Source organism: Pomacea canaliculata, linkage group LG4 (genome assembly GCF_003073045.1).
Source record: "Pomacea canaliculata isolate SZHN2017 linkage group LG4, ASM307304v1, whole genome shotgun sequence".
Taxonomy (NCBI): domain Eukaryota; kingdom Metazoa; phylum Mollusca; class Gastropoda; order Architaenioglossa; family Ampullariidae; genus Pomacea; species Pomacea canaliculata.
This window is the reverse complement of record NC_037593.1, coordinates 9042617-9067911: the sequence shown is the minus strand read 5'-3', so window position 1 is coordinate 9067911 and position 25295 is coordinate 9042617. Positions and strand designations below refer to the sequence as shown.

At 36.1% G+C, this 25295-nt stretch overlaps 3 protein-coding genes across 3 annotated transcripts; 2 read left to right on the top strand and 1 right to left on the bottom strand.

Moving 5' to 3' along the window:
• Window positions 1-98: 98 nt before the first annotated feature.
• LOC112561903 (uncharacterized protein C1orf50 homolog) lies at window positions 99-6765 on the top strand. Its single transcript, XM_025234751.1, has 5 exons — window positions 99-201; window positions 1106-1221; window positions 1562-1648; window positions 1863-1994; window positions 5726-6765. Exons 1-5 carry the CDS (start codon window positions 180-182, stop codon window positions 5978-5980), a joined length of 612 nt encoding a protein of 203 aa, XP_025090536.1. The 5' UTR covers window positions 99-179; the 3' UTR covers window positions 5981-6765.
• Window positions 6543-18101, bottom strand: LOC112561891 (replication protein A 70 kDa DNA-binding subunit-like). The gene is made up of 18 exons (XM_025234732.1): window positions 17958-18101; window positions 17331-17378; window positions 16547-16625; window positions 16006-16108; window positions 15716-15813; window positions 15140-15184; window positions 13517-13573; window positions 12491-12629; window positions 12040-12211; window positions 10165-10357; window positions 9831-9970; window positions 9262-9331; window positions 8990-9133; window positions 8656-8783; window positions 8046-8159; window positions 7416-7523; window positions 7192-7278; window positions 6543-7013 (listed from the first exon to the last, which is right to left on the bottom strand). Exons 1-18 carry the CDS (start codon window positions 17982-17984, stop codon window positions 6912-6914), a joined length of 1854 nt encoding a protein of 617 aa, XP_025090517.1. The 5' UTR covers window positions 17985-18101; the 3' UTR covers window positions 6543-6911.
• An 11-nt stretch (window positions 18102-18112) lies between these two features.
• LOC112561893 (protein pelota-like) lies at window positions 18113-25088 on the top strand. The gene is made up of 12 exons (XM_025234735.1): window positions 18113-18420; window positions 18655-18747; window positions 19139-19289; window positions 19765-19855; window positions 20444-20607; window positions 21023-21083; window positions 21285-21325; window positions 21453-21573; window positions 21812-21932; window positions 23299-23370; window positions 23588-23694; window positions 24682-25088. Exons 1-12 carry the CDS (start codon window positions 18383-18385, stop codon window positions 24762-24764), a joined length of 1143 nt encoding a protein of 380 aa, XP_025090520.1. The 5' UTR covers window positions 18113-18382; the 3' UTR covers window positions 24765-25088.
• Window positions 25089-25295: the final 207 nt, after the last annotated feature.

Here is a 25295-nt window from a genome sequence, read left to right as displayed (position 1 = left end):
CATAGATAATAACATTAATTAAGTACTATATTGCAACTTTTTATGATCTAATCTTATTGAAAACTAATTCTTCCGTTAGTTTATTACTTCACGCAAGAAGCGATCCCGTCCAGTCGTGACGTAGTCAGAGCTATATATAGGTTGACATACTCCTCCAGCGGCCTCGTCCATTCTCCGTTATGGATACGCCAACGTCGGATGGTAAACTTCCGCTTTACAGTTCTTTTTGTTTTGAAAATAGTGATATGATTGCTTTAGTCTTGTCTGCTATGTAGGCATGCGTTTTTACATTAATTAAGTAAGGTTCTTGGAAAAAAAATTGGTAAGAAAATGTTAGTGGTTATGTGGAGATTCCCCATCCCAAACACTTCTCTGCTGATCGCTGTGATATGTCTTATTGCTGGCACAGCGTAAGCTCAACCAATGTACTATTCCTCTCTGTGAGCTCAGATATCCATTTTGCCAGAGGCGATAGCGAAACAGTTGTCTGTGGAGTTGTTTTTTGACGCAGTAGCCCTCTCTAAGAAAATTTAGTGCCTTATAATGCGTGGTGGTGGTGGGGGGAGGAAGGGAAGGGGCATAATATACACAGAAACAGCTGACTGGGCGGCCTATCGTGGTATGTCCACAGGCTCAGTGTGGCGCAGCAGGTTTGGGGTATCTCCAAAGGTCGACTTTTTAAGTTTTTGTGTTGCTGCACATTTCTAAGTAAACACAATGGGAGAAAAAAGGCCCTATTAGATGTTTTTACTTGTTTGTGCATACAGTTAATCGTGGGGTAGGTGAGTGGATTTAGAGGCAAGTTGTTGCCCCAGCAGTCAGATGAATATAGTTATTTTTTTTTTTTAGCCAACAAAGATGGCTGTATTCCCCCCAAAAAAAAAAACAAACAAACAAACAAACAAACACAACTAATCAACAACAAATTTTGAACCACAGGCTGAGCTGTTTTCTTTCTTTATTTTGGTGACGTGATCCCCACTTCATCTGTCCAAATGCATATGAAGTCAACAGCTGAGTTCAGTAAGATATTGTAACACATCCTTTTGTCTCAAATGAAAGTTTTATCTGTATACCTTTGTTTGGCATCATCTAATATTTGCAGTGGCCTTGGTTGAAAGTAACAGCTGTCCTTTAGGAGTGCAGCTGGTTAACTGTGTGCAAACCAACAAGACATCAAGTCCAAATGATCTTGTAGAGCTGGCGAAACAGGTGCAAAAGGTATGTCATATTTCAGCACTGATTTTTTTTTTAAAACCCTGAGTACCTCTTCAGTATCGGGGATGAGAGGGTCCTGTGATATTGTTTAGTATTCTTATATCAAAGTGGCTAGATTTATTGGCTAAAGCCCTAAAACAGTGTTTCATGATTACATATACAGATCCAGTCTCCTGCAGACCACAACATATAAATCTCATAAAACCCTGTTCACCTGACAAGAAATATAGTGCAATTGTTAGACCATTTATACTTTTTTAAGAAAGAAATGCACTTTGATGCAAATTTCTTGTAGTATCTATTTAAAATTATAAAAAGCTCATGCTGTAGTTTCATTTCCTAGGCAGATGAATTCACAAAAGCCACTGCCTGCAGCAAGCTGACAGTTATTGCTGACCAAATACGTTATCTTCAGGAGCAAGCTAGAAAGGTAATTCTTTGTTTCCATCAATTAAGGAAAAGTAGAAGTCTGCTGAAATAATATTTTTACTTAACCAACATTACAACTCCCTTTTAAAGCTGAAATTATTGAATTTAAACAAAATATAGTATAGCACTAATAACATTAGATCTCAATGACAAAATACAACAGATCTAAAAGTCACAAATTACATAGCATTCAGTAGACTAACACATAATTACAGGTGTTGGAGACAGCTCAGAGGGACAATGTGCTGCACCATGCTGCCTGCAACCTGGTGAAGAAACCTGGCAACATATATTATCTGTATAAGCGAGACACGGGGCAGCACTATTTCTCAATCCTTTCACCTCAGGTTGGTCCTTCAGCACTTCCTGCATGACACAACTTTCTTAGAGAGTCACAGTATTTCAAAGGTCAATACTAGTCAACAGAGGGAAGCAAGTTACGAGTATGACCCATTGTTTATGGGTGAGTGTGAGGCTATTTTCCTGTCGTCTTTTATTTTTTTTTCCAATTTACAATAAACGATATATTTCTGCAAAATGTTTTACCTAGGAAGCACAGACCATCACTGTTTATAGAAATTTAAACTACCAGAACACTTTTTAAATATTTCATAGCACCTCTACACTGGCACATACCCCACCCTTTCTTACACAAGAGGTGACACTAATCTCAAATCTACACAATTTTTTAAAAAAAATTATTATTTTGAGAACAGTTAACAAAATATATCCCCACCTCACTAAAATATTAATTTCATCAACAAAACACTGTTCTGCTGTCTCCTAGTTTAAATTTCCTTAGCAATGGCTCATGCTTCTTCGGGCAAAAATTTTGAAGGAATGTGATATTTTGTGGTTTTATCAGGAATTGAAAAGACAGGAATATATCTTGCAAGTTTTATGCTTACCTTATGAACTGGGTGATAGGAATATCTTAATTTTGTTTTTGCTTCAAGTGAAATGCCTGATTGGGGCAAGCAGACTACAGAAGCAGTGTTACATCATAGCATCTGTGTAGCTCCACCTAGTGGTATGCTATTTTTTTTTGTAATGGCCATCGACTGTTACTCTCTAAGAAAGCTAATAATACCTTTTGTCATGGGTGGGAGCCAGAAATTTTCCTGGGACTGAAGATTTTTCAAGATCCATTTAGTACTAGAGCATATGCATATAACGTTATATGACACATATGGTTGCATACGCGTTTCACGTTTTTCACATACATAACACACATATGTCATACAATGTCTTTAGTAGTTAACAATGACAAATGTCCAACTTTATTAACCCTAATGGGCAATTATAACTTGGGAAGTGTGTTCTGTTACAAAAGTTTAAAAAAACTGCTAGTTACAATATTAGGCTAGTGGTGCATTATAAGAACGTGCATTCTTAAATATAAAACATTCTTAAGGTACACCTATATCACACACCCATGCACACATACAACTGACAATTAATCTATAATCTATGGTTGAGCATGTGGACTGCAGAGGTTGTAAACCATTTCAAGTCCCTATTGCTTTTGCATATAGGCATAGTATGTTTGCCTGCCTGAACTCAATATAACAAATTCTCCTGCTAGGACATGTTCTGGTATGGACAAAATGCTGTAAACTTTTCTGACAATTTGCTGATCATAAAAAGGAATCCAAATTTCTGTGCTTAACACCAATTATCTTAGAAAAATATGGACAGTATGGTTCAAACTGTTCATATCATGGACAGAAAAGTGTAAAAACCAGCATATGAAGGAAAAAAGTGAAAGACTTTCAATGAATGACTGATAAAAACAGCTCAATGTTGCTGTGCTGACTGAAAAACTATTCAGCTATTGAAGGTACACATGCTGATCATGTTTACATCCCATTTTAGCCTGCAATCAAAAACAGAGCCTACGTACCTGAAGGAGTTAACTGTCTCAACAGGTACACAATAAAACAAAATTTTATTTTCCTAAAGTCTATGCCTATCTCTTCTGTCTTATCGCCATTTAATTTTGATAAGGCAAATAAAAACAAGTAAAAACTCCAATACCCACCAAAACCTAACACTTCTTATTTTTTTAAAAATCCAGTGATTGATGTTTGCATTGGCCTGCCTGACATTCTGGGAGAAGGCTTTTCGGGGTATTTGTCAAAATGTCAATTTGTCCAGCTACTATGTTGGCAGGCTGTGTGGTTTCTGTTGGTCTCTTAGCTGTCTGTGTTGATGGCTCAGTTGCTGGATGAGGTAACTGCTGCTTCTTAGTAGGCTGGAAGCTGATGCAGTCCTCCAACTTCCTTTTTTGGACAGCATTCTGGCAAACAGTGTCCTGTTTTTTTGTTGTTGTTTTTTTTTAGCCGGATGAGCCTCTCTTTCCAAATGCACTGTATATGATGCATGTGCAGAAATCACATTTTTTATCATTTGGTCACTGGGGACCATCTGTATGGCTCTCGGTCCTCTGGCCATTAAATCATACTTTATAAACCCAATGGCTTCAACATTTTTAGGTGTAAGGTTGGTTCTGTCTTTTTCAACAATGTCATCCTAATATTAAAGGTTCCCGCTGCCCGGCATTTTATTCGCTTCCAGTAATCGTTTTCTTTGAGTACGGATCAGTGACTAAACTTATGTCGGTGACGATACGAACATCGCCAGTGAAAAGACAGTTAAAGGTGGAAACACTGAAAGGACTTTTAATTGTGAAGTGCAACTTTGACAGAGAAAATTCACGAAATCCTTGTGAAAAAATGTATGACACAATCTTGCAATAGCCGAAACTTTACAAGGAGATTAACGGAGATTACGCAAAGTTGGCTGAGCGGGAGATAAGGCAGGAATATTTTAATTTAAATTTTAAATACCGGTTTTCTATTTAAAATGGAATACTGTAGTGGCGTGGACAGATCTACCGTTGAAAGCATCACTGCTCGGTAAAGTCAGAGGAAAGTACCCCCCCCCCCCCTATTTATCGGCGTTCTTTGTCGGCGACGACACCTTCATCGGCACGTGTCCCGCTTTCGCTCCCGAAACGTCTGGTCACCTTACCCTTATCTTTATGACTTATTGCTAGCTGTGTTATACATGTTATGACAAAAAAATGATGATCAGAAAACACTTCTAAGTTCTAATTAAGCAAATTATTGAACCCATATCTTCACGTTAAGCCCGACAATAACAACAATCAGTTTATTAAGTTATCGTCACCATATTATTTCGCTGTAAGAAAAAGCCGGTACTGTCACAGACGGTGGGAAGGTTACAAACAATTAAAACACTAAATTCGTGCGTTATTTCGCGAAATTAATCCAACCTATCTAACTGTATATGTATCAGTGCTTCCGGCATCATATCAATAGGAATATGGATACACGTACTCCATTACCCGGCCCCTCGCACATGGTCGGCCCCAGGCCCGCGTATTCCTAACGCCGCCTCTGCCTATTACCACTAGCGTATGGTATCGTTCACGATTCGAGAAATTTTCGCTTTTTTATTCATAGTCCCTGGTCCTTCGTAATCAGTGAAAATTTTGAATTTTACTTTCCGTCCCAGTTCCGTCCTGAGATTTTTTCTCAGGACGGAAATCCGTCCCCCGGACGGAGAACTCCCATCCCTGCTTTTGTGTTCTAAATCATGCCAGACTTCCACCTTCTGGCAGGAAAGAATGGTTCAAGGAGAGGTTAATTTTCAAGGTTAGATGGAAGCAGTAGGGCAGCATTTACTGTGTGCGCCTCACATCTTTACCTCCGGGTTAAACCTTTTTTTCCTGCCCTTGCCCTAGATCGAAGTTTGACTTTTAACAAGGGTGTCCAATATCTACATGATTGTCACATAGAGCAAGAATGTTTCTTAGGTAGAAAATGCATTTTGTTTTTGTTTTTTTTCCGGAGCCTCCAACAAAGAAAAATTTCTGTCTCTTGCGACCATAGACAATAAAGATGTCTTGTATGACCACAACAGAAGGGCATCACTTATTAAATTTTTCATTAACTGAAGTTATTTGGAATGTTTGACTGGGTATATTTATTGTATTTGCTCACGTGTAAGTAAAACTATCATCATTTTGCATGTGTTTTGTTGCTTTAATCAGGAATGGGGAGCATCATGTCCACACAAGTACATAGCTGCTTACCGTCTTGAGCATGACATGTCCTGGACATCTATTGAAGATCTTGACCAAAGAAGTACTGATATAGCTGTGGTTGACAAGATCTATAACGCTCGGATATCAGCAAGTGATCCATCAATCACAATAGTAGATGCAATCAAGTCTAGCGAGTTTCTCAAGATTAGAGACATCTCTGACCATGCTGAATGCGAAAAGCTGCATGAACAGACCATGTGAAATGAGGAATATGCATCATGTTGAGGAATGGTTAGAGATGCTTGTCGGCTTGGAATGGGTAGCACAAACTTGCAAGACACCAGCTGCATTTTACCATGTTGCCCATTGAACATGATGTAAAGGTCAGGTCCAAATGATAAGATAAAGATGAAGCCACATGCTGATCACCATCAAAGTTTAGAGCAAGGAAGGTTAGAACTTGAGAGTGAATACAATGGTGCAGATTTGCCTTCAGCTGTGCCAAAATTTCAGCTATCAAGTCATATATGACTGCAAATTAGCTGTGAAAATGACGGCCAGCTCGTGTTTGTACATTTTCATGGGATCCAAGACGAAATTTCCTTTAGCTATTTAGTGCACAATGTTGATGCAACTCATTGTAAACCATTCTATTAGCAGCAAAAACCATTTTGGTGCTTCAAGACACCTTTTAATTCAAAACCTGTACTCTATTAATATGCTTTGTCTTCAATGCAAGTATCAACTGACATTCATGTTTTGAGAGGATGATGCACTTGTATTTTTAATTCGCACCAAATCTCTCCAAAAGCAACACTCAGAAGAACATAAGTCATTTTTAATATGACAAACGCATGACCAATTGTACATTTACATTTATACAGCAAGGCTACTTTACAGATTCACATTTTAACCAAAAATGTGCAGAATGAAAAGTCAACTTTATAAGCTTAAAAAACAAAACCCAGCAAATACCCAGATCTGAAACCACAGAAGTACCCCAAGATTCAAATGGTGTGCAGTTTCACCATCCCACCCCCACCCCCACAAAAAAAAAAAAAATCATTTATCAAAATGAGGCACTTTTCTCCTTCTCCCCAGGCAAGGGTACACATTTGTTGAGTACTATTAAGAAAGGTTGGCAGAGTCCAAAAACTGCTTTGAACATGATTAGTGTCATGATTAGTTAGAATTAATGAATAAAAGACTTGAGCTGCTCTACCAGGTGATTTCCATATTCTACATAGTTGATAGGAGTTGCAGTCATACACACAGTCTTCAAGCGATTTTCTTCCTGTGAAGCAAGAACACAAATTCATGTTAAAAGAATGTTTATGAAAATTATGTTTAACAGGGGAAAATGTACACCAGGGTTTCCCAATCCATAAAAATGCAAGTTTTTTTATTTTTTTTTTTAACCTTTAGGTAAAAATTTTTTTTTAAAGTGTAACTAACAAAAACCATACACTTACATTGTAGGTTTCCACCTTGGCCCTGAGACGGAAAATATACTGCTTGAAAACTGCCCTCTGGAAAACTTCATCAAAGGCGGTTTCATTCTGATATAAGAAAAAAAAAAAATTTTATCAAATACTTCTTGTGTCGTCTTCTCCATTGCAATGAAGTCAATAAGTTGAAGAATAAAATAAAAAGAAGAAATAAAACTTACAGAATAAATATGGAATAATGCACTTACAGATTCCCTTAAATTTCCTAGATCATCAGCTTTAATGCCCAGCATTGCCTCTGCAGATTCCTGAAAACTTGTGATCCACTGATTATCACTGAAGTCTGCAAGATTGGCCTGCATGGTAAAAAAACAATGCCCGTTATCACAACCTAAGATATTCTGGTCATTTTGATGGCTCACTATCTATTTTCAACACCTCTTGTGCCCAAATAACTGACTGTTCCAAAATCATTTGCATGCTTAAAATTTTACCCAGCATTTTCCAAGATTGTTGATTATAAAAAGAGCTTTTTTTTTTTTTTAAATTTGGTACGGTTTTAACTCTCACTATGCAGCTTCCTTGATTTGAAAATATAACCTTGAACTCTATCAACTACAAAATACCACTTTAAATTAAATGTTACTTTATTGCTCTAGGGGTTCTTAAAACTTCTATAGAATTATACTCCAATTCCAAAAAAGCTTTTAAAATACCAAAAATTTACTTTTTATATATTTAGTACTTTCCTTTAGTTTGCTATCAGCAAGACTACATATTATTGATTTGCATTTTCAAAGAAATTGCTACAAGCCAAATCAAAGAAGTGAAAACAATCACTGTAACGAGGCCAGCCATTTCCGGTTGGAAAAACTTACACTCAGGATCATTCTCCATTTATAGTTAGGGAATTCTCGCTGACACTTCTCACAGCGGTACATCCCATTGCCTTGGTCAATCATCTTTTTGTTACAATTTTCTGTTGGACAAGCCTGTAAAATAGTTAACAGTTAATGAACAAAGTTACATGAACAATAAATTTATGTTTTACTAGATAAAAGATGGTATTCATCAAGGAAAAAAAAAAAGTTTAATAATTTATCACTAGATCAGCTGAGAAAAAATTAAGCCAGACATAAAACCACCAAGATTTTGCCACCAAGAATTCCAACTACAGGAATGTACACTACGCGTGTCACTGCTTAAGTTTTCTGAAGCAGATTCAAATTTTAGTGACATTCTAACACTTCCCAAACTCCGCACGTCAATAAAATTTAAGTGCTGTAAGAACACAAAGCAGCATTTTTTGTCTGATTTTTTCAAGAAAACTTCATAAGGTAAGAATTTCACAATACATCACCTATTCTAGCATTTGCAAATTTTTAGAATTATTTTTGTTTTTCTGGATGATGGGTGCTGGTTATTAAACCAGATAATTGAGGCTCCATTGTATTTGTTTTTGATACGTCATAGATGTCTCCAACCCACCTTATACATGCAGTTGTCTTTCTTCATAAAGATGACTGTGGCCTTGCTTGTGAAATAGTCAGGTTTATCACCCTGTCCAAGGTTTTCTCTCTTAGCCTGTTCAAATATTTTCCAGTTGGTTCCAGACCCTGTTTTCAAGCAAATCAATTTTATCAGGAATATTTCTGTCAGGTGACTCCTCTCTGTTTTTATTGTGTTGCATAACATATTCTGACTCATGAAGGTATTCAGATGATGCTTATACAACACTTAAAAAAAATCATACAGGTTCTCATTTTAACAATGCATCCTAAGCTACTGCAAACAATATAAAAAACTATTGTAAGCATCACACCTGATCCAGATGTTCCCTCTCCACGAAATGATGAAAAATCCATGGCAGCACCCTCTCGGTCATACCAGCCCCGAAGAAAGTGTGCCTCACGAACATCAGGGTTTAGAATCAGCTGGCTGGATGCCAAAACTGAAAGGGACCGTCCTATGAAAGACAAGTAAATAAATTATAGTGATTTAAAGTATGACTATTGAACTCATTGACGCAGTGGGTTGTTTGCATCAATTTATAAAACACCTGCCAGAAATAGCATAAAAAGAAAAATTGCATACCTCCAAAATCGGATAGTTTTGCTCCCTTAACAGCAATAACAGGGTGACCATTCCCATTAAACTTGACAGCCTATAAAAGGAAAAATGATAGAAGCAAACAACAAAAACAGCACATTTCAGAAAAGATGTTTATGTACAATGTCTAACTGTTCAGTAATCCCTAAAAAGTTGTGTTTTACATTCCTTATTTCTGGCCTAAAACCAATTATTGAAAACTGATCATAAACATCTCAACACAACCACCTAAAGATAATCTTTGATGTTAAACCTAAACAAGCTTTCATGTGAACCTTTACTGGAAGTAAATAATTATAGATTCTAAAAGTGAGCAGTTTAATGACAGGGAGTATAGTCTTCTGGCAGCACATAAAAGAAGGTAACACATCTTTTTTAGGTGGATGTAAGAAACAGTATTGTCGTACTTTATATTGAATGAATGACAATGATACCTTGAGACTGGGTTAGGGGTGAGGGTGGTGGTAAAAGTATACAGTTAATAAGCATCATAAGATGTAAATGTAATGTATAAAATACGCTTACTATCTTGTCTTTATGTATGTTTTACTTACTTCATCACCCCAGAGTGTAAGGTTAATTGCAACACCTGACTGGTCAACAATCTGCAAGTCACGTTTGGTGATTTCCTTTTGCGTCTGGCGTCCTACCACAGTGCTCACATCATTGCACACCTTCACCACACCAACCACATCTAAAAATTAGAAAAAATTTTTTGCCTTATCAACCAGTCCTTTCTGCAGAAGACATGTTTTCATTTCGAACAATCAGGTTAAGTGGGGTGATGCAATTCTTTTTCTTAAGATGTCTGCAACATGTTGCCAATGCTGTATTGTGAAGATAGCATGCATGCTAGACTTGAAAACTAAAAATAAAAAGCACCCAAACCTATTACAGAATTAGGAGCATGTTTCTCCATCTGGTTGATGGGTACAAAATCAAAATTCATGGTGGGAAGATCCACATTCTCACTGCATGGTTCTATGATGGTGTCATTATTGAGACTCATTTCATAGTCATTTTTGAGATTAGAATATTGTTTGTTAGCTGTCTTGAGGGACCCTTTGCTCACATAGTATACCTGCACATAAAAGAACAGTAGATATTATGGGTGGAAGCATAAATTTCTGGCTTTACTGAAAGTCATATGGCCAGGACATATAAAGTTGAGTGTTAAGAGCAAAATATACTTCATGCCTACACTCCCGTAAATTAATAGGCCAGCATTTAGCTTTTCATGAACTAATCACATGGTCCATACTATGACAAAAACAAAATGCTGACTTTTTCCAGGATAAACTTCATTCCTTCAGTCCATGCACTGATAAAACAGAATGATTTGGAACTTTCATGAGTAATCAATACATACTTCTATATGTCCAAAAATAAAAAATTATTCAAATGCACACCTTAACATTATGAAATACCACACAAAGAGTAAAGGTAATAAAAAACACTTCATGCAGACTTTCACTGCCAGGTGGTTTGTGACAATAGCAAGCTAAAAGACAATTTCAATTTTACTAATGGTGTTCAGCAAGGACTAAATAACGAAGCATTCCTTAAAAACAAAATCATTTTCAGTTCGCTTTCCACAGCTTTAGTTCAACTTTCTTTTCAGACTTCTACATCAGAGTGTTAGACTGTGTTATAAATGACAGTTTCTCTGTCTTTTCATATGTCAAGACATTCTTTAACCCCCTTGTTTAAGGCCTCATTGTCTTTCTCGATTCTGCTCTTTTAACTCATGACATCAACTTCTGCTTTCCTTTTTGTTGTTGTTTCTGCTTCTCTTCTTTCGGAATTTGCAAGTGCTGGTGGTAGTGCTATCTAGAACTCCTTACAAACTGGTCAATATCCTTAGTTACTGTTACCCCTTTAGATCCCCCCAGCAGAAACGATGATGTTCTTAACTAACCACCTTGCTATCAGTGAATTGTGCTGCTGTTTTCCAACATTTTTTGGTTAAAAGAAAATCCTCTTTCCACAGTAGAATGACCACGTCAACAATAGTAAATGTTGGACCACCTGCCATATATATCAAATTAATCAGAAAAATTAAAAATTACTCTAAAGGGTACAAAGCTAATTATAGTTGTTGTTCATGATTTTTCTGACAGGAGTCTTTTGTGTCTGCTGCTTCCTGCTTGACTAAGCGTGGCATTTAAACCTATGTTCGAGTTTCCCTTTCTCGCCACAAATATAACACTTATATTTGGCTTTGTCATTCTTTGATTCTTGACACCACAGCCAAAATTTTTATATTATTTATCTGTAAGCCAAAGCTTATTAAAGTCTGCTTTGTCAAGGATGATGATGCTAGTGAAAATGGCGATAGTCAAATCAGAAGGGGAAATTATTCTGCCACGTATTAATTTCCGGCTCATACAGAAAAACAAAGTACATTAAAAAAATTAATGCCTCACAAATATAACACTATTTTTAGTAAATATTTTTCACGGTCCCCTGATTTTCAATGAATTTCTTAAAATAAGAGTTTTCCAGGGACTGGAACTTTTCTGACCCGTACAGACCCTGTTATTGGAAATTAGCCTAATTTATAAACATAGAAAATAGCACAATATTATCTATTATTCAAACTCATTCTAACGAATGGTGGGGCAATTAGATGCAATTCCATTCACTACACAGGAATCCAAGGTATATCAGTTCAGTTATGATAACAAAGAAGGTACACATGGTTACGTACAACAAAGAATTACCCTACATATGCAATCAGCCCCAGACTCGCTGTGAACTTACTTTATTGACTTCTAGCATGTCGTAGAACTTGTCAACAGCTTCGTTGAACCCTGTTGCACGAATCTCTCCACTTTCATCCAGGAAATTTACATTAAAGAGGCGACCTTCCCCACGAGAGTTACTCCAAGTACGGATGGAAGATTTCTGAGTCACACGTGCCCTGATTCGCCACCTACAGCCATATTTATTCATTAACTTAAGGCAAAAAGCCATCTTTGAATATAACTGACAACAAATGGGTATATTTTAAATACTAGAACTGTAAAGACTCTTCCCCTTTAATGATACAGAAGTTAAAGACCTCATCTTTTTGCCTTTATTTTTAAAAAACTGTTACAAGAAACTGCAAAAATTACTTTGTACAGGTCTGAAATAGATTCCGTCAAAAAAACTCTTAGACAATTGGCAATACCATTAAAATCAGCTCCTTTGAAAAACAAGGTAACAGCACCTGTTCTGATAAGGTGTAAGGGAATTAATTGGATGTACTCGGTTTGAGCCTGGAGTGCCTGGAGTGCTTGGACCAGTAGGAGCTCCCTTGCCACCAAAACTCTTTGAAGTTTGTAAAGTTGGTGTTGGGGTGTTGCTTCCTGATTGTAAGACATTTTGCATTTAAGTACTCTACTTCCAAACTTTTATACAGAAAGCCAATGAGAAGCAAGCACCTTTCCTTAAAGACATTTTGTTCATGATGCTATCCTACATTCCACTTAGAATATGAATTATAACATCAGACTCTTAAATAAAATGTTTTAAATAAGGTTTGAATGTAAGAGATTGAAAAAAAAAATCGCATTGGAATTAAGTACTGCAAGTCACCCCTAGCGGGAATCAATGCATACAAACAGAGAAAAAAAAATTAATTTTAATGATCTCATTCTACCATTTGATAAAAACATTTTTCAAACAAAATACTGCTAAAAGTACTTTCTCTTGTGAGTCAGTTGTGGTTTCATTTTGGCACAATTTGAATATATATCTTTTCTTTGCAAACACTACCACATCATGATCAACCACACACATGACTCACCGCTGATCAAATTTTGTGATGCATGTATTTTATATTTGTTTTCGGAAATTAGAAGTTTGATTGACACTGTATTTCAAGGTAATCTACTTTTAACCTTTTTTGATAAATTTCAGGGGTTTTTTTCTCTCTAAAATATCCCTTTAAGCAATTTATTGATACACTATACAAAGGAATTAATATGCACAACAGAAGTTTAGTATTGTACTGTAACTGTGTCTTGAACACTCTTGGAAGTGATACTTAATGCAATGTCTGAATTTTTTAAAAATAAAGCTATTGAGTAAAATTAATTTGTTGCAGGCACTTATAAACAAATCTATATTGATTGTTATGTTATTAACTGTAACATAAATGCCAACAAAAACTTACATCAAATGGTGCTTTACTACATTTACTTTGCTCTGTGGGCTAAGGCGTTCTTTAATATTTGTATGACTGACAACTTACCTGAGGTAAATGTACTAGAAGGATTCAGGGGTGGCCTTTGTGCCGGTCTGTTCATATCTGGCAAAAGAAAGGAGAGGAGTCACTAGCTGGAAGATAACAGCTACGATAAACAATCTAATGTCCTGAAGGAGTAACTATGCTCATTATTAGATTTTCTAAATACTAATTTGAATACTCAGTTCAAATTTACCTTGATCTTTATTTCCTGATTTGAATGGTACTAAAATACACTTTCCAGGTTAATGAGAGCATCCAGAGCAAATTCTATCTCCTGCTAAGGCCACTAGCTAACTACAGAATACATAAAGATATCATAAACTGAAATCAGGAAACTTTTAGATTTGATTTAATGTTTTTTAGTTAATTTTCATTTAGTTTCAGTACTTTTGAAAAGGTTTGACAGTTTTTTTATGACTGTCTGTGGTCTTAAGAGCGTACTAAAAGTGCAGAACATTTTTGCAACCATACCAAAGGTTCACCCTGAAAAATAAGAACCAGGGCTCCATTGCATAGGTAGTCAAGTTAAAAGTGTGGTTAAGCTAAGAACCTAAGACACTTAAAAAGCGTATTACATAGGCCATGTTAACTCTTTAAGCAATTTCTTTCTTAAAAATTTAAGACAGCTTCCCCCTGGCCTAAGTTCTTGCTAAGAAGACAAGTTGCTTACACATGCACAAATGGGAGTTTCTTATGTCAGTGCTTCTCAAAGTATTTCGGACCGTGGACCACTTTACTAAAGTAAAAACTACTGTGGACTACCAAGGCCTAAAATCACTGGATCTGTACCGCAAATTTCAAATTTAAATTGCCACATTTGTTTCATTGCAATTCAAAAATGGCAGAAAAGAATCGTTTCACCTGTGTAGGTGAGGAGCACATGTGGTGTCAGGTTACCTAGTCACTCTTTGGTAATCGCTTCAATCTGGCCTGTCATGTTTTCTTTCTTTTAAGTTATGATTAATAACAATAGTTACGTCCCCCTAGATGCAGATAGGCCTATGATGAGTTTTTGAAATGTGGAGTAAAGGAATAATGTGAACACACTTTACACAAAAAAGCATCTCTCTTCTCATAAGAACCTAACTGAAATTTATAAGGACCTATTCACTCAAAATAAGCACTTTTAAGACCACGAAAGTAAAAACCCACCCCTAAATCTACAAATCTACAATCACCTTGAGGGTCCGTATGCACACATAACATTTTTTAATTTTTGGCTTCACTTTTGCTAAGGTTGCTTCACTAGCCGCACTAGTGAATTCACTCAACTGCAGTCCAAGACTATGCAGATACATTTCCCACTGATGCAATTCAACCACAGTGCAACCTTGTGAAATCTGACCATTATCTAAGTCCTGACCTCCATAGACTTACCACTGAAAAGCATCAATTTGGGATGTCAATCACTAGTAAATTTTACTTCATGTGATTTAATCTTTAATGGATCTTTCATCCAATCTGAACTTAACAATGTTCTCTCCCAACAATAAGACTTTGGCATTTTGCAAATTATGTATCTTAACTTGACTCTGATGGGTAAACACTCTGAAGATGACAATTAACAATAAAGATGTACAACAAAACAAGCCTGAATAAATCAAATAGGTTGCTAGAAATACACACCTTGAATAGCTGCAGATGAATTATGCACTGAGGGTTCTGTTGAAGCTAAGTTAGAAAATAAATATAAGCAATCAATATGTAATCAATTGACTGCAGTGATGACCTTAGTAAATATAATATATAACCAGCCTTTTCAACAGTAGCTCTGCGTCATGATAATATTCCTATTACAGACTTATTAGCACTAGGTAAACACTGCTTGTTTATCTCAGACAAATTTTCTACAGAGACGATGGATGTTTATAAAATTTTAATGATAAAAACTGCAACAGAATGCTTCTGTAATGTTTAGGACATCCATTCTAAGCTAGTTTCAAGGCATCAACATACAAGTAATTACAGCAGCAATAATATAAACAAAACATTATCATTAATAACCTTGTCTTGACTATGTGAAAACTGATTTACAACTCATGCCAAGTTTACATCTTTAGAAGATCCAACATAGCATTTGTTTTCAGTTACAGTGGTTGAATCCATTTGTATAGCATCTCCACTCTGAATTCTTAATGTAGCCAACAATTTAATGTAATAACTTTTCAATTGTCAATTTCACATCTCAAAATGGTTTCTAACCTGGTCCATCTGCTTTAAGAGGCTGGGGATTTCCTAATTTGTGTCCAATGTCAGAACCCTTTTTCAAGATCTTGACATCCAGCAAAATGATGACTCGTCTGTGAAAACAGGATAATCACAAAAGCCAACCATCACATCACAGATCTGGATGTTGCTTTCAAATTCTCACAGCTGTCTCAATAGTACAACATTACATATTACTTAATTTTCTGTTTCACAAGCCAACTATAAATTTTGCAAAGTCATATTTAATGCTTTGGCTCATTACCTGGCAGGCAAGTCTAACTTACTTGTCTCCCTGCATTCTGTTGCACATGAACTTATCTGCCTGTACAATACACAGAGGGTCAATCTCTTCCATCAGATGGTTCAGCTGGCTAGCCAGCATGGCATCTGGAAAAAAAAAAAAGCCAGAAAAATGTTTCATAATGAAATAAACATTAAAAGTCATTTAATTTTTTTCTGGACACTTCAATACTACGTAGTTGTTTATAAACCTTGCAGTTTGAGAATCTTCACCAGACTAAATTTGTTCTCAAAATAAAATATCATGGTACAATATGTTTTTATTTATGTCATCAAGATGCTCCTTACTACAGGAAAGAAAACACTCTAGAATACATGCAGCTTGGTATATGTACTTTACATTGCTGTTTATAGCCAAATACTAACATACATGTTGTTTCTTCCTTCAATTTAAAAAATCAAGATGCTACTTCAGGTACAGGTAAAATGGGAGTGGAACGATTAGCGGAACTGTTGCTACTTAAGCCCTAAAGTAATGGTGTTTATTAGCATTCTTTACTTTGCATTTTAAAATCTATTACTCACAAGATGTGTGTCTTTGCCCATCAGACAGGATAAGTCTGTAGCGGTCTGCAGTGCCATTTGAAGGTACTTTTTTTGTATTCTGGGGGGGGGGGGGAGGGTACAAAAATAAATTTTAAACCATCAAAATGTAATTAACATATTATTAAAATAATCACCAATGTGGAAAATGAATTATCATCCTGTTTAAAGACTAACCAACCTACTTTTTCAAATGTGAGGTTATTTTAAACAAAAATCATGTAAAGTGAAAATAGACTCAAGTATTGGAAATATTAATATAAAGTCATTCAAGATTCATGTTGATTGTTGGCAACGTTATAGAGTGACATTTTGTATCATTCAGACACTCAAAGTCTGTATTTATCTGCAATTGTAAGGTTTTTTCCAGAAACTGAGGAAAATGAAGTTTTTTTATTTGCGCAGTTTCCTCTTGTTCTAAAAAGCTGCTGCTATAATACGATAAATGCAGCCTTTCATAGTCTGTCTAAATAATCCAGTGTCGCTCATTCTATCTCTAGTGTTGACTTCTGGCAACATTGTGAATGGTGTACTAGTGTGACCTAGTACACTGTTGGTGGTGCTCATTGATCACAGGTACAAATCGCTTACTTTGTTAGTGGATAATTAACAGATGGGTTTTGGAGCCTGAAATTTACAGATTAAGTTTATATCACCTACATCTGTCAATAAATGTAAAAGCACAAACTATTCGAATTAGTCTTTGAATCAATAAATGATTGTGCTATTTAATGACTAATAAATGCTGGACATCAGCCACACTCACAATTATTTGAAATACCGGTGAAACAGGATTTCCTCCATTTAAAATAGCCTGCAACAGAGAATAAAGAAAGGTAAGCTAAGCACGAATTATTAAAAAAAAGGTTTTCAATTCATTTAAGACTTAAGAGTTCTGATCCAATTTAGCAACCATGGAAACTCTTGCAACAATTCACTAATAACAGAATTAGCAGAAGTTCTTACTACAGTCCTTTTCTGGAACTTTTCGTCTCATTACAGCTTTTGTACTCTTACATGAACTATATACAACAAACTTTTTTTTCCCAAAGAAAGGATGGATGGTCACAAATATAAAATCTGTTAAGTTTCACTTTCCAAGTATTACTCCTAGACCTTGCGAGGCATCACTGCAATAATTTACTGAAGTGTGCAGAGAAGTGGTCAGCAAGGATTAAACTGTGCATGTATTTTCACAAAATAATTACAAATCCCATTTTTCAAAAATAATGCCAAAATGACCGGAGACAAGAGTCTATTCTCACCACTGCGAATCAGAATAAATCATTGCATACTCTTCACACTGGGCGAATGAGCAAAAATACGTTAACAACAGGTTCTATTACTCACAACTGTGTTTGTTAAAAGATATTATAACAAAAATATAAACAACCTCCAATGCTCCAGCAGTCAAACTCATTTTGCCAACTGCGAGTTTCTTGACAATTGCGCCGAGCAAAATTCTTCCCGCGTTTTGCGATGAGAAGCTGCGTCTGCTGCGCGCTTCCCTTCGGCGAGAGTAGCGGCCCGCTTCAACCGTCGTCGACGTTTGGCGAAACAGAAAAAAAAAATCGGTTACATTTAGAGTGGCTACTATTTAGGTTTGCTTCGTCACAGCACCAGAAAAACAGAAGATAAAGCCTTGTGGAGTCGCCTTTTTCTGATCGGATTTGGTTGTTGCAGGACTGTCATGCAATCACGGAGATACCTGTCTGTGATGTCATGTCTAGCAGAATGTTAGACCGTGAATTTTCGTGGCCAGAAATTTTAGTTTGTAAATAATATGGTTCAAAACAAGTCGAATTAAAGCCTCACATCATGAAGTTAGTCCATCGTGATATCGACAAAGGGATCGGGTAAGTATGTATTAAATATGTGAAACAAATTTTATTAGTGATGGCTTTACGCCTCGTCAGCATGAGCCGAGGAGGCTGCTTTTGTAGTGGGGTCGCAGTCCATAATTATCAGAAGTAATAAGACAGAATACTGTTACTGTTATAGAGAAATTTATATACACATATGTCCGCGGGAGTTGGGGTAGGGGTTGGGATTCACAAGTTTAGTTGATTCGATCTTGTTATCATGTGTAGGTCTGTTACTTTGGTACCCGATGAAGCAGAAGATATGTGGCACGCGTATAATCTAATTCAAGTTGGAGACACTCTTCGATCTACAACAATAAGGTGTGTTATGGCAGTTTTGACTATTAGAGATCACACTTTGTTAGCATTACTATTTGCCCAAACTTACACATGTTAATTGCCTCTTCACGATTTTTCTTCAGATAAAATTTATGTTAACAGTATATAAAGCTGCTCATGAGCAGTTATGTCAACACGTTTTTAAAAAAATGGCTAGGGAAATGGTAAGTTTGACTTAAGTGATGTAAATACTGACATGAATTGTTTGAATGTAGGCTGCAAAACCATATGCTTACTTACAATTGCAGCAAACAAAGAAAAACAGTAGGTGATATGGATTTTAACATTTTTTTTTTTTCTAGACGTTTGCCAAGTGCTAGGGTATGAATACTTTTCCATTTTAAAAAATGTTTTTGTTTTGCATTGTTTTCAGAAAAGTCACTACAGAATCGGCTACAGGAAGTGTTAATGCCAGTAAAGTAAGAACAACATTGACCATTCAAGTAGAGACCATAGATTTTGACACACAAGCTTGTGTGCTGAGGGTCAAAGGGCGGAATGTATGTGAGAATCAGTATGTGAAGGTAATAAGAAATCTCAGCTCTTAGAAAGTATTATCATTCTTTTGAGTGCTTTGCTAAAGACATTAATGGTAAAAATGTGTGTTCGATATTTTTTATAATAAGTTTTAAGATTAAAAGTTTTAATAAAATCCTGATGCCATATGAGAAATAAATTTCAAGGTACCCTGCTGTTTTGCCTTGATATAGCCTTAGTTGTTGGCTTAACATGAAATGTGAATTAAAAAAAAAAAGTATCTCAATAGACAACTTATTACCCTTTTGAATGCTTAGTTGTTTTACATTTGATGGTTTTTGAGTAGAGAATTTTCAAGTCAGTCCATCTGTTGATCAAAAGCAAATGCTGAGGCCCTACTGAAATTGACAATTCCATATATCAGGATTGAGTTAAAGCCTGTGCTAAAAATCAGAGGATAGTAAGACCATTATGCAGAAATTAAGTCCATTTTCATATGCGTTATGTTACTGTTCTAAACAGATGGGAGCTTATCACACCTTGGATCTTGAGATGAATAGGCCATTCACTCTTTCCAAACAGGAATGGGACAGTGTGACCCTTGAGCGCATTGGTATGTACAGATTTCTGACAACTTTTCTCGGCTTTTTTTTTGTTGTTGTTGTTGCTTAAGTCAGCAAAAACATTGTTGAACATTTAAAAGGGGCACAAGAGTCAAGATGAAGTTAAACTCCCCTGCAGACAATCATGGATTTACTAATTACTAAAAATCATTGACTAATGTGGTATTAACCCCAAGTATTGTTCAGTTATATTTAGATGTAAAAACCATTAACACCGAGTGGCACATAAACTTAATGCTACAGCTGGGGTCACTCTGCATGATAATTATGGTTAACCATTCTGACATAAAGGTTAATGAGGTTAATCCACTCTTAGAAGAAGATAATGTGGTAATGCACGCAGAATATTTTGGTGGCACAATCAGAAACTGCTTGTCATTCCGACATTGAAAATCGTAAGCTGAAGGTTTTTATCTCACCAGCACATAATTTCTATAAATGCATGATGAAAAGAACTCTGCATGATAGTAGGCTTGTACATCAGTTATAGTTTGTTTTGCAGAGAGTACATTACCACATTCATAATGGGGCTTACAGAGCTTCTGTAGTGATCATTTCTATTTTTTTTTGTTTTGCAGATAATGCTTGTGACCCCACACAGACAGCTGATCTTGCTGCTGTGGTCATGCAGGAAGGCATTGCACATGTCTGTCTTGTCACCAGCAGCATGACATTAGTGCGTGCTAAGATAGAAACTGCCATACCGCGTAAAAGGAAGGGGCTTTGCGATCAACATACCAAGGTTACTTGACTGAAACAGTGTCTTCCATGTTACAGAACTCTTTCTCTGCTATTACATCTTAAGCAGATGTGTATATTAGAAAATTAAGGTCACTCGATGATGACCTGAATAAGCCTTCAGTTTCTGCTGCTATCAAGATGACATAGGTTCACAAAAAGTACCTTTTCCCTTCCTTCGTAAGCTTTGCTAGATTAAGAGTGTGGTGGGACAATTTTTAATGTGAATTATTTTTTAAAAATGTGTTTTGAATCAAGACTACATATGAGTATACATCTATGTGTGTCCATTGTGAAGATTTTGTGGAACACATAGCAAACTATGTGCTGTGGTTGAAATATTTGCAGTAAACTTTTATGGTTTTTTAGTTGCATTTTCATGGACTGATATTTCAACAGAAGTCTCTTTTTTTTCTCAGGGCTTGAATAGATTTTATGACCAAATAATCCAAGCCATCTTGAGACATGTCAACTTTGATGGTAAATTTTCTGTGTACATTATTTGTGAATTCATATGCATTCTGTCACACATACATATGCACAACTATAGATAAAGATTTCTTATGGAGTTACAAAACACAGATAAGTTGTTTATATACATCTTATCATTCTTAAGCATTATCATGCAAGACATGGGTGGTCTTCCATGACTTTAAAGTTTGCTTGTTGCTTATGTTGCAGTTGTCAAATGCGTGTTGATTGCAAGTCCAGGCTTTGTCAAGGTAAGATTTTTTTCATGGTTTTCTCAAACTGACACTGTTTTTAGAAGCACAAAAGCATGCCTCTTCTATGAACGTTAGTTACTTTTTCCCTAGACAGGAGCAAAATTTCCCTGGTTTCATGTTTCAGGATCAGTTCTGTGACTACATGTTTGCTCAGGCCATCAAACAGGACTGGAGGATCCTGACAGACAACAAGGCCAAATTTCTGCTTGTGCATTCTTCCTCAGGCTTTAAGCATTCGCTGAAAGGTGCAGTCTCATACCAGACAGGTCTCACAAAGAAATATGCAGACACCGAAGAAGCTTTGATTCTATATATTATAAATGTTGAAGCAGAAATCAGAGTAATATGTAGAAAGGAAGTAGAGCTTTGTGTGATAAAAACCAAGATTTTTGTCTACCACTAAATTATTTTTAATTTTGATGTATGTATACACACACACATGCAGGTATATTTGTGTCTGTTCATGTGTGCTCATTTGTTCAGAGGTTCTGTCAGATCCCATGGTGACTGCTAAACTTGCCGACACAAAGGCTTCAGGAGAAGTGAAAGCTTTAGATGACTTTTATCAGATGCTGCAATCTGACCCTGACCGAGCATTTTATGGGTGAGTTCAATACTAGTGTTGAAAAGTTTGCAGGTACATCAATCAAACACATGCAAATGGTGGTGTTCAGTCTCTTCTGCCATGAGTGACAGACTGTGCTGAAGCACAAATGTGAGATGTTGCAGGCTGATGAAGGACTCACACCTCTTCACTCTTTATATAAAACAGTAGAGCATCAGAAATATTCATATGTTGTTAGTTACTAACAGATTTTAGGTGCTCTAGACCAGTGGTTCTCAAAGTATGGTCCGTACACTTGTAGTCCATGGGTGACAGTCATCATATATCAGCAAAGTGATGTTTAAATCGCCAGATACGCTAATTAGTCCAGTATTGATTTAACAGGAGTTTTAATTTTATCGACGTCCGCTCGTTAGCATAAAACACTTGCTTACCAACTAAGTCTTTACATCCTAGCGTAATCATTGCATCATTTACCTGCATCATCCATTACCCTTAGTAATGCAGTGCACTTCCTTATTTTTAATTTTTATGTTTATTTTACAAAGTATGTAATTTTATGTCAACTTATTACTATACTACTTTCACAAAAGTACATTTAGTTTTGAATTGTAATGAAACAAATGTGGCAATTTAAATTTAAAATTCACGGTTCAGAGTGACTTTTAGGTTTGGTGGTCCGCATATTTTTTTACTTTAGTAAAGTGGTCTTCAGTCCAAAATACTTTGAGAGCCACAGTTCTAGACTATGGTCTATGCTCTTGGTCCATGCTACTTTGTAAGTTCACTAGATGCCCCTTTGCTTTGTTAGCTTTAGTACCCAGGGTGTGAAAGAGTGGAGAAGTCTTTTGTTTCTGACACTTTTAGCTCTCTCTCTCTGGTGTAAGGATTTAGAATGGATAAGTTTTGGGCTTATTGTAAAAATTGTTAATTTACCATTGTAAATGCCTAAAGCATGACCTAAACTTTGACTGCTTTGTTGACAAGTTAGAAAGTTAATTTGCAGAAAAAGTCCTTTATTATACAGACAAATAAGTTTCATCGTTTATGGAATCTGTTTTGTCATGAACATAGAGGACCTTAAATCATAAGCCTACAATGTTATATGCTATAAAAAATATTTCACATGGATATTGGTAAATATTTGTCTTTTATTTTATTTTGGCTTGCAAAAGGACTGAACAATTTAATTATTGCATTGTACCTATACTAGTCCTGCATATTGTGAGTGTATTGTACAGACAATATATTGTTGATGTCCCTTTTGAATTAAGAAAATAAGTCTCTTTGTTTCTCACTCCAAATGTGATGGAAGCCTTAGTTATTTGCATCACGTAAAAACTAGAAAGACTTTTTTCTCATTGATAGCATCAATTATTATAACTCATGATGGTTGTGTGCTCAGGCTTAAACATTGTGAGAGGGCTGCTGAACTCCAGGCTGTGGAAACACTACTAGTGACAGACGAATTGTTTAGGTCAGTGTCCACAGTATTACGCTATTTGTGTGTGCATGCATGCACACGTCAGCTTTGTGAATGAGTATATTATACGCATACATTTACATGTGTTCATAAATGGTTGAATTCTCATCTTTGTTTTCTTGCAGAAGCATTTTCTTTTTTAATTAAGACAATGCTTTAATGATTCAGCCATTTCTGCATAAGTGTGACTTTTTTCTGTTTTATTTTTCAGATCCCAAACTGTTCAGCAAAGAAAGCGTTATGTGGCACTTGTAGACAGCGTACGTGAGAATGGAGGGGAAGTCAAGATCTTTTCAAGTCTTCATGTATCAGGAGAACGTAGGTCTATCTACAGTGCCTGGATACTGTGTGTGAATGTGACCTCCATGTATTAGGAAAATCCAGATTTCTGCATGTGCATGTATGTGTTCAGGCATTTTCCATCTCCTTCAGAAGAGCATCTCTTCCTTCTGTTTTGAAATATTCTCGTTGGCATCATTTTGATTATCACAATCTGGCAAGATCACGAAAAATAAGCAGGATTCCTCCCAATCCACTGTCTAGGTATTGCCTAGAGCTTCACACCCCTGGAAATTTGTTAATACAGTGTTCCCTCGTTTATCGCGGGGGATAGGTGCTATGATCAGCCGCGATAAACGAATTTCCGCGAAATAGGGACATACATGCAATAATAATATATACATGTAAAACAATATCATGTGAGTGTAAAGTAATATAGTAATCATGGTATTAATACAGTACAATAAAAAATTAGTGTAAAAAAAATTATAACTGTACTCAAAGAAACCCAAAAAACTGATGCGAACTGGTTGCGAGATGGGAGATAACAATCATGGCTCGTCGCTTACGAATAGCAATGGATTTCTCATACACAATTATTTCTTTCTTTCTAACTACAAAATAACCATGGTATTTTAATAGAAATACTAATATAGCTACATTTTTCGTCTTTTTCCTGTTGAAATATCTGTGGTATTTTGTAGAACGATAATTCCCAGCACGAAAATATCGATCGATAATTCACTCAAAAAAAACCGCGAAGTAGTGAATCCGCGATATGTGAACCGCGAAGTAGCGAGGGAACACTGTATGCCAGTCATGTGCATGATTGAAATTCTCATAAAAAAGCACATCTATGCATATCATGGTTTTGAATTATGCCTTTTAAGATGACCTTTTCAACCCTATCCCATCACTGAGACCTTGTCTTCATCCTCACTCATCCCCATCCATATCAGTGGTTTGCTTTTGTGAATTATAGCTGCCTTGACCTCTATGAACAGTCCTCACTTTTGTCTTTTGCAGAACTAGGACAGTTATCGGGCATAGCTGCCATCCTGCGCTTTCCTATAGCTGAAAATGAAGAGGAAGATTCTGATGAAAACTGAGAAACGGGATTTCAGCTGCCATGTGTTGTTGACTGTTGACTGATATTATTTCTGGCAAGTGTTCACACTTATATGGCCACAAGTCTTAGTATACATGCATTGAGATGAAGACCAGATACAAGTCCTGTTCTTTATTGCTTCTGATTCTGCATGCTGCAGCAAATTTGAAAAAAAGTCTGGGACATTTTTAATCTGTTGAATGGCTAGGAATTGAGGATTCAGAAAAGTCTTTGAATAGTTGTTGCATCTCCATGAATGACATTATTTATAAAGGATACATTATGGATAAATCTGGACTTGTGGTAGTACAAAGTATTTGAAATATCAAAGTTTTTAAATGCACTACTTTAAGCAGTGTGAAAGACAAGAAAAAATGTCTGTGTGCATGTGCAAGCCTGTGAGAAAGAATAAAAATTCCATAACTGTTGACTGATGAACAGTTTTACTACTTAAAATTCTTACTAAGTATAAACATCAGACTTTTGTCAAGATTCTGGCAAAAAACCCTTTTTAAAAACAAAATCAAGCTAT

Bases quoted from the DNA above. Each gene is read 5' to 3' on its own strand.
- LOC112561903 (XM_025234751.1), top strand. From the start codon at position 180: ATGGATACGCCAACGTCGGATG. The intron at 202-1,105 runs GTAAACTTCCGC...TAATATTTGCAG, and splicing joins GGATACGCCAACGTCGGATG to TGGCCTTGGTTGAAAGTAAC. The intron at 1,222-1,561 runs GTATGTCATATT...TTCATTTCCTAG, and splicing joins TGGCGAAACAGGTGCAAAAG to GCAGATGAATTCACAAAAGC.
- LOC112561891 (XM_025234732.1), bottom strand. From the start codon at position 17,984: ATGAGTTTGACTGCTGGAGCATTGGAG. The intron at 15,185-15,715 runs GTTAGAAACCAT...TTTCTAACTTAG, and splicing joins TCTTAAAGCAGATGGACCAG to CTTCAACAGAACCCTCAGTG. The intron at 13,574-15,139 runs GTGTGTATTTCT...TTCTTTTGCCAG, and splicing joins TTCATCTGCAGCTATTCAAG to ATATGAACAGACCGGCACAA.
- LOC112561893 (XM_025234735.1), top strand. From the start codon at position 18,383: ATGAAGTTAGTCCATCGTGATATCGACAAAGGGATCGG. The intron at 21,574-21,811 runs GTGCAGTCTCAT...TCATTTGTTCAG, and splicing joins CTTTAAGCATTCGCTGAAAG to AGGTTCTGTCAGATCCCATG. The intron at 23,695-24,681 runs GTAGGTCTATCT...TGTCTTTTGCAG, and splicing joins TCTTCATGTATCAGGAGAAC to AACTAGGACAGTTATCGGGC.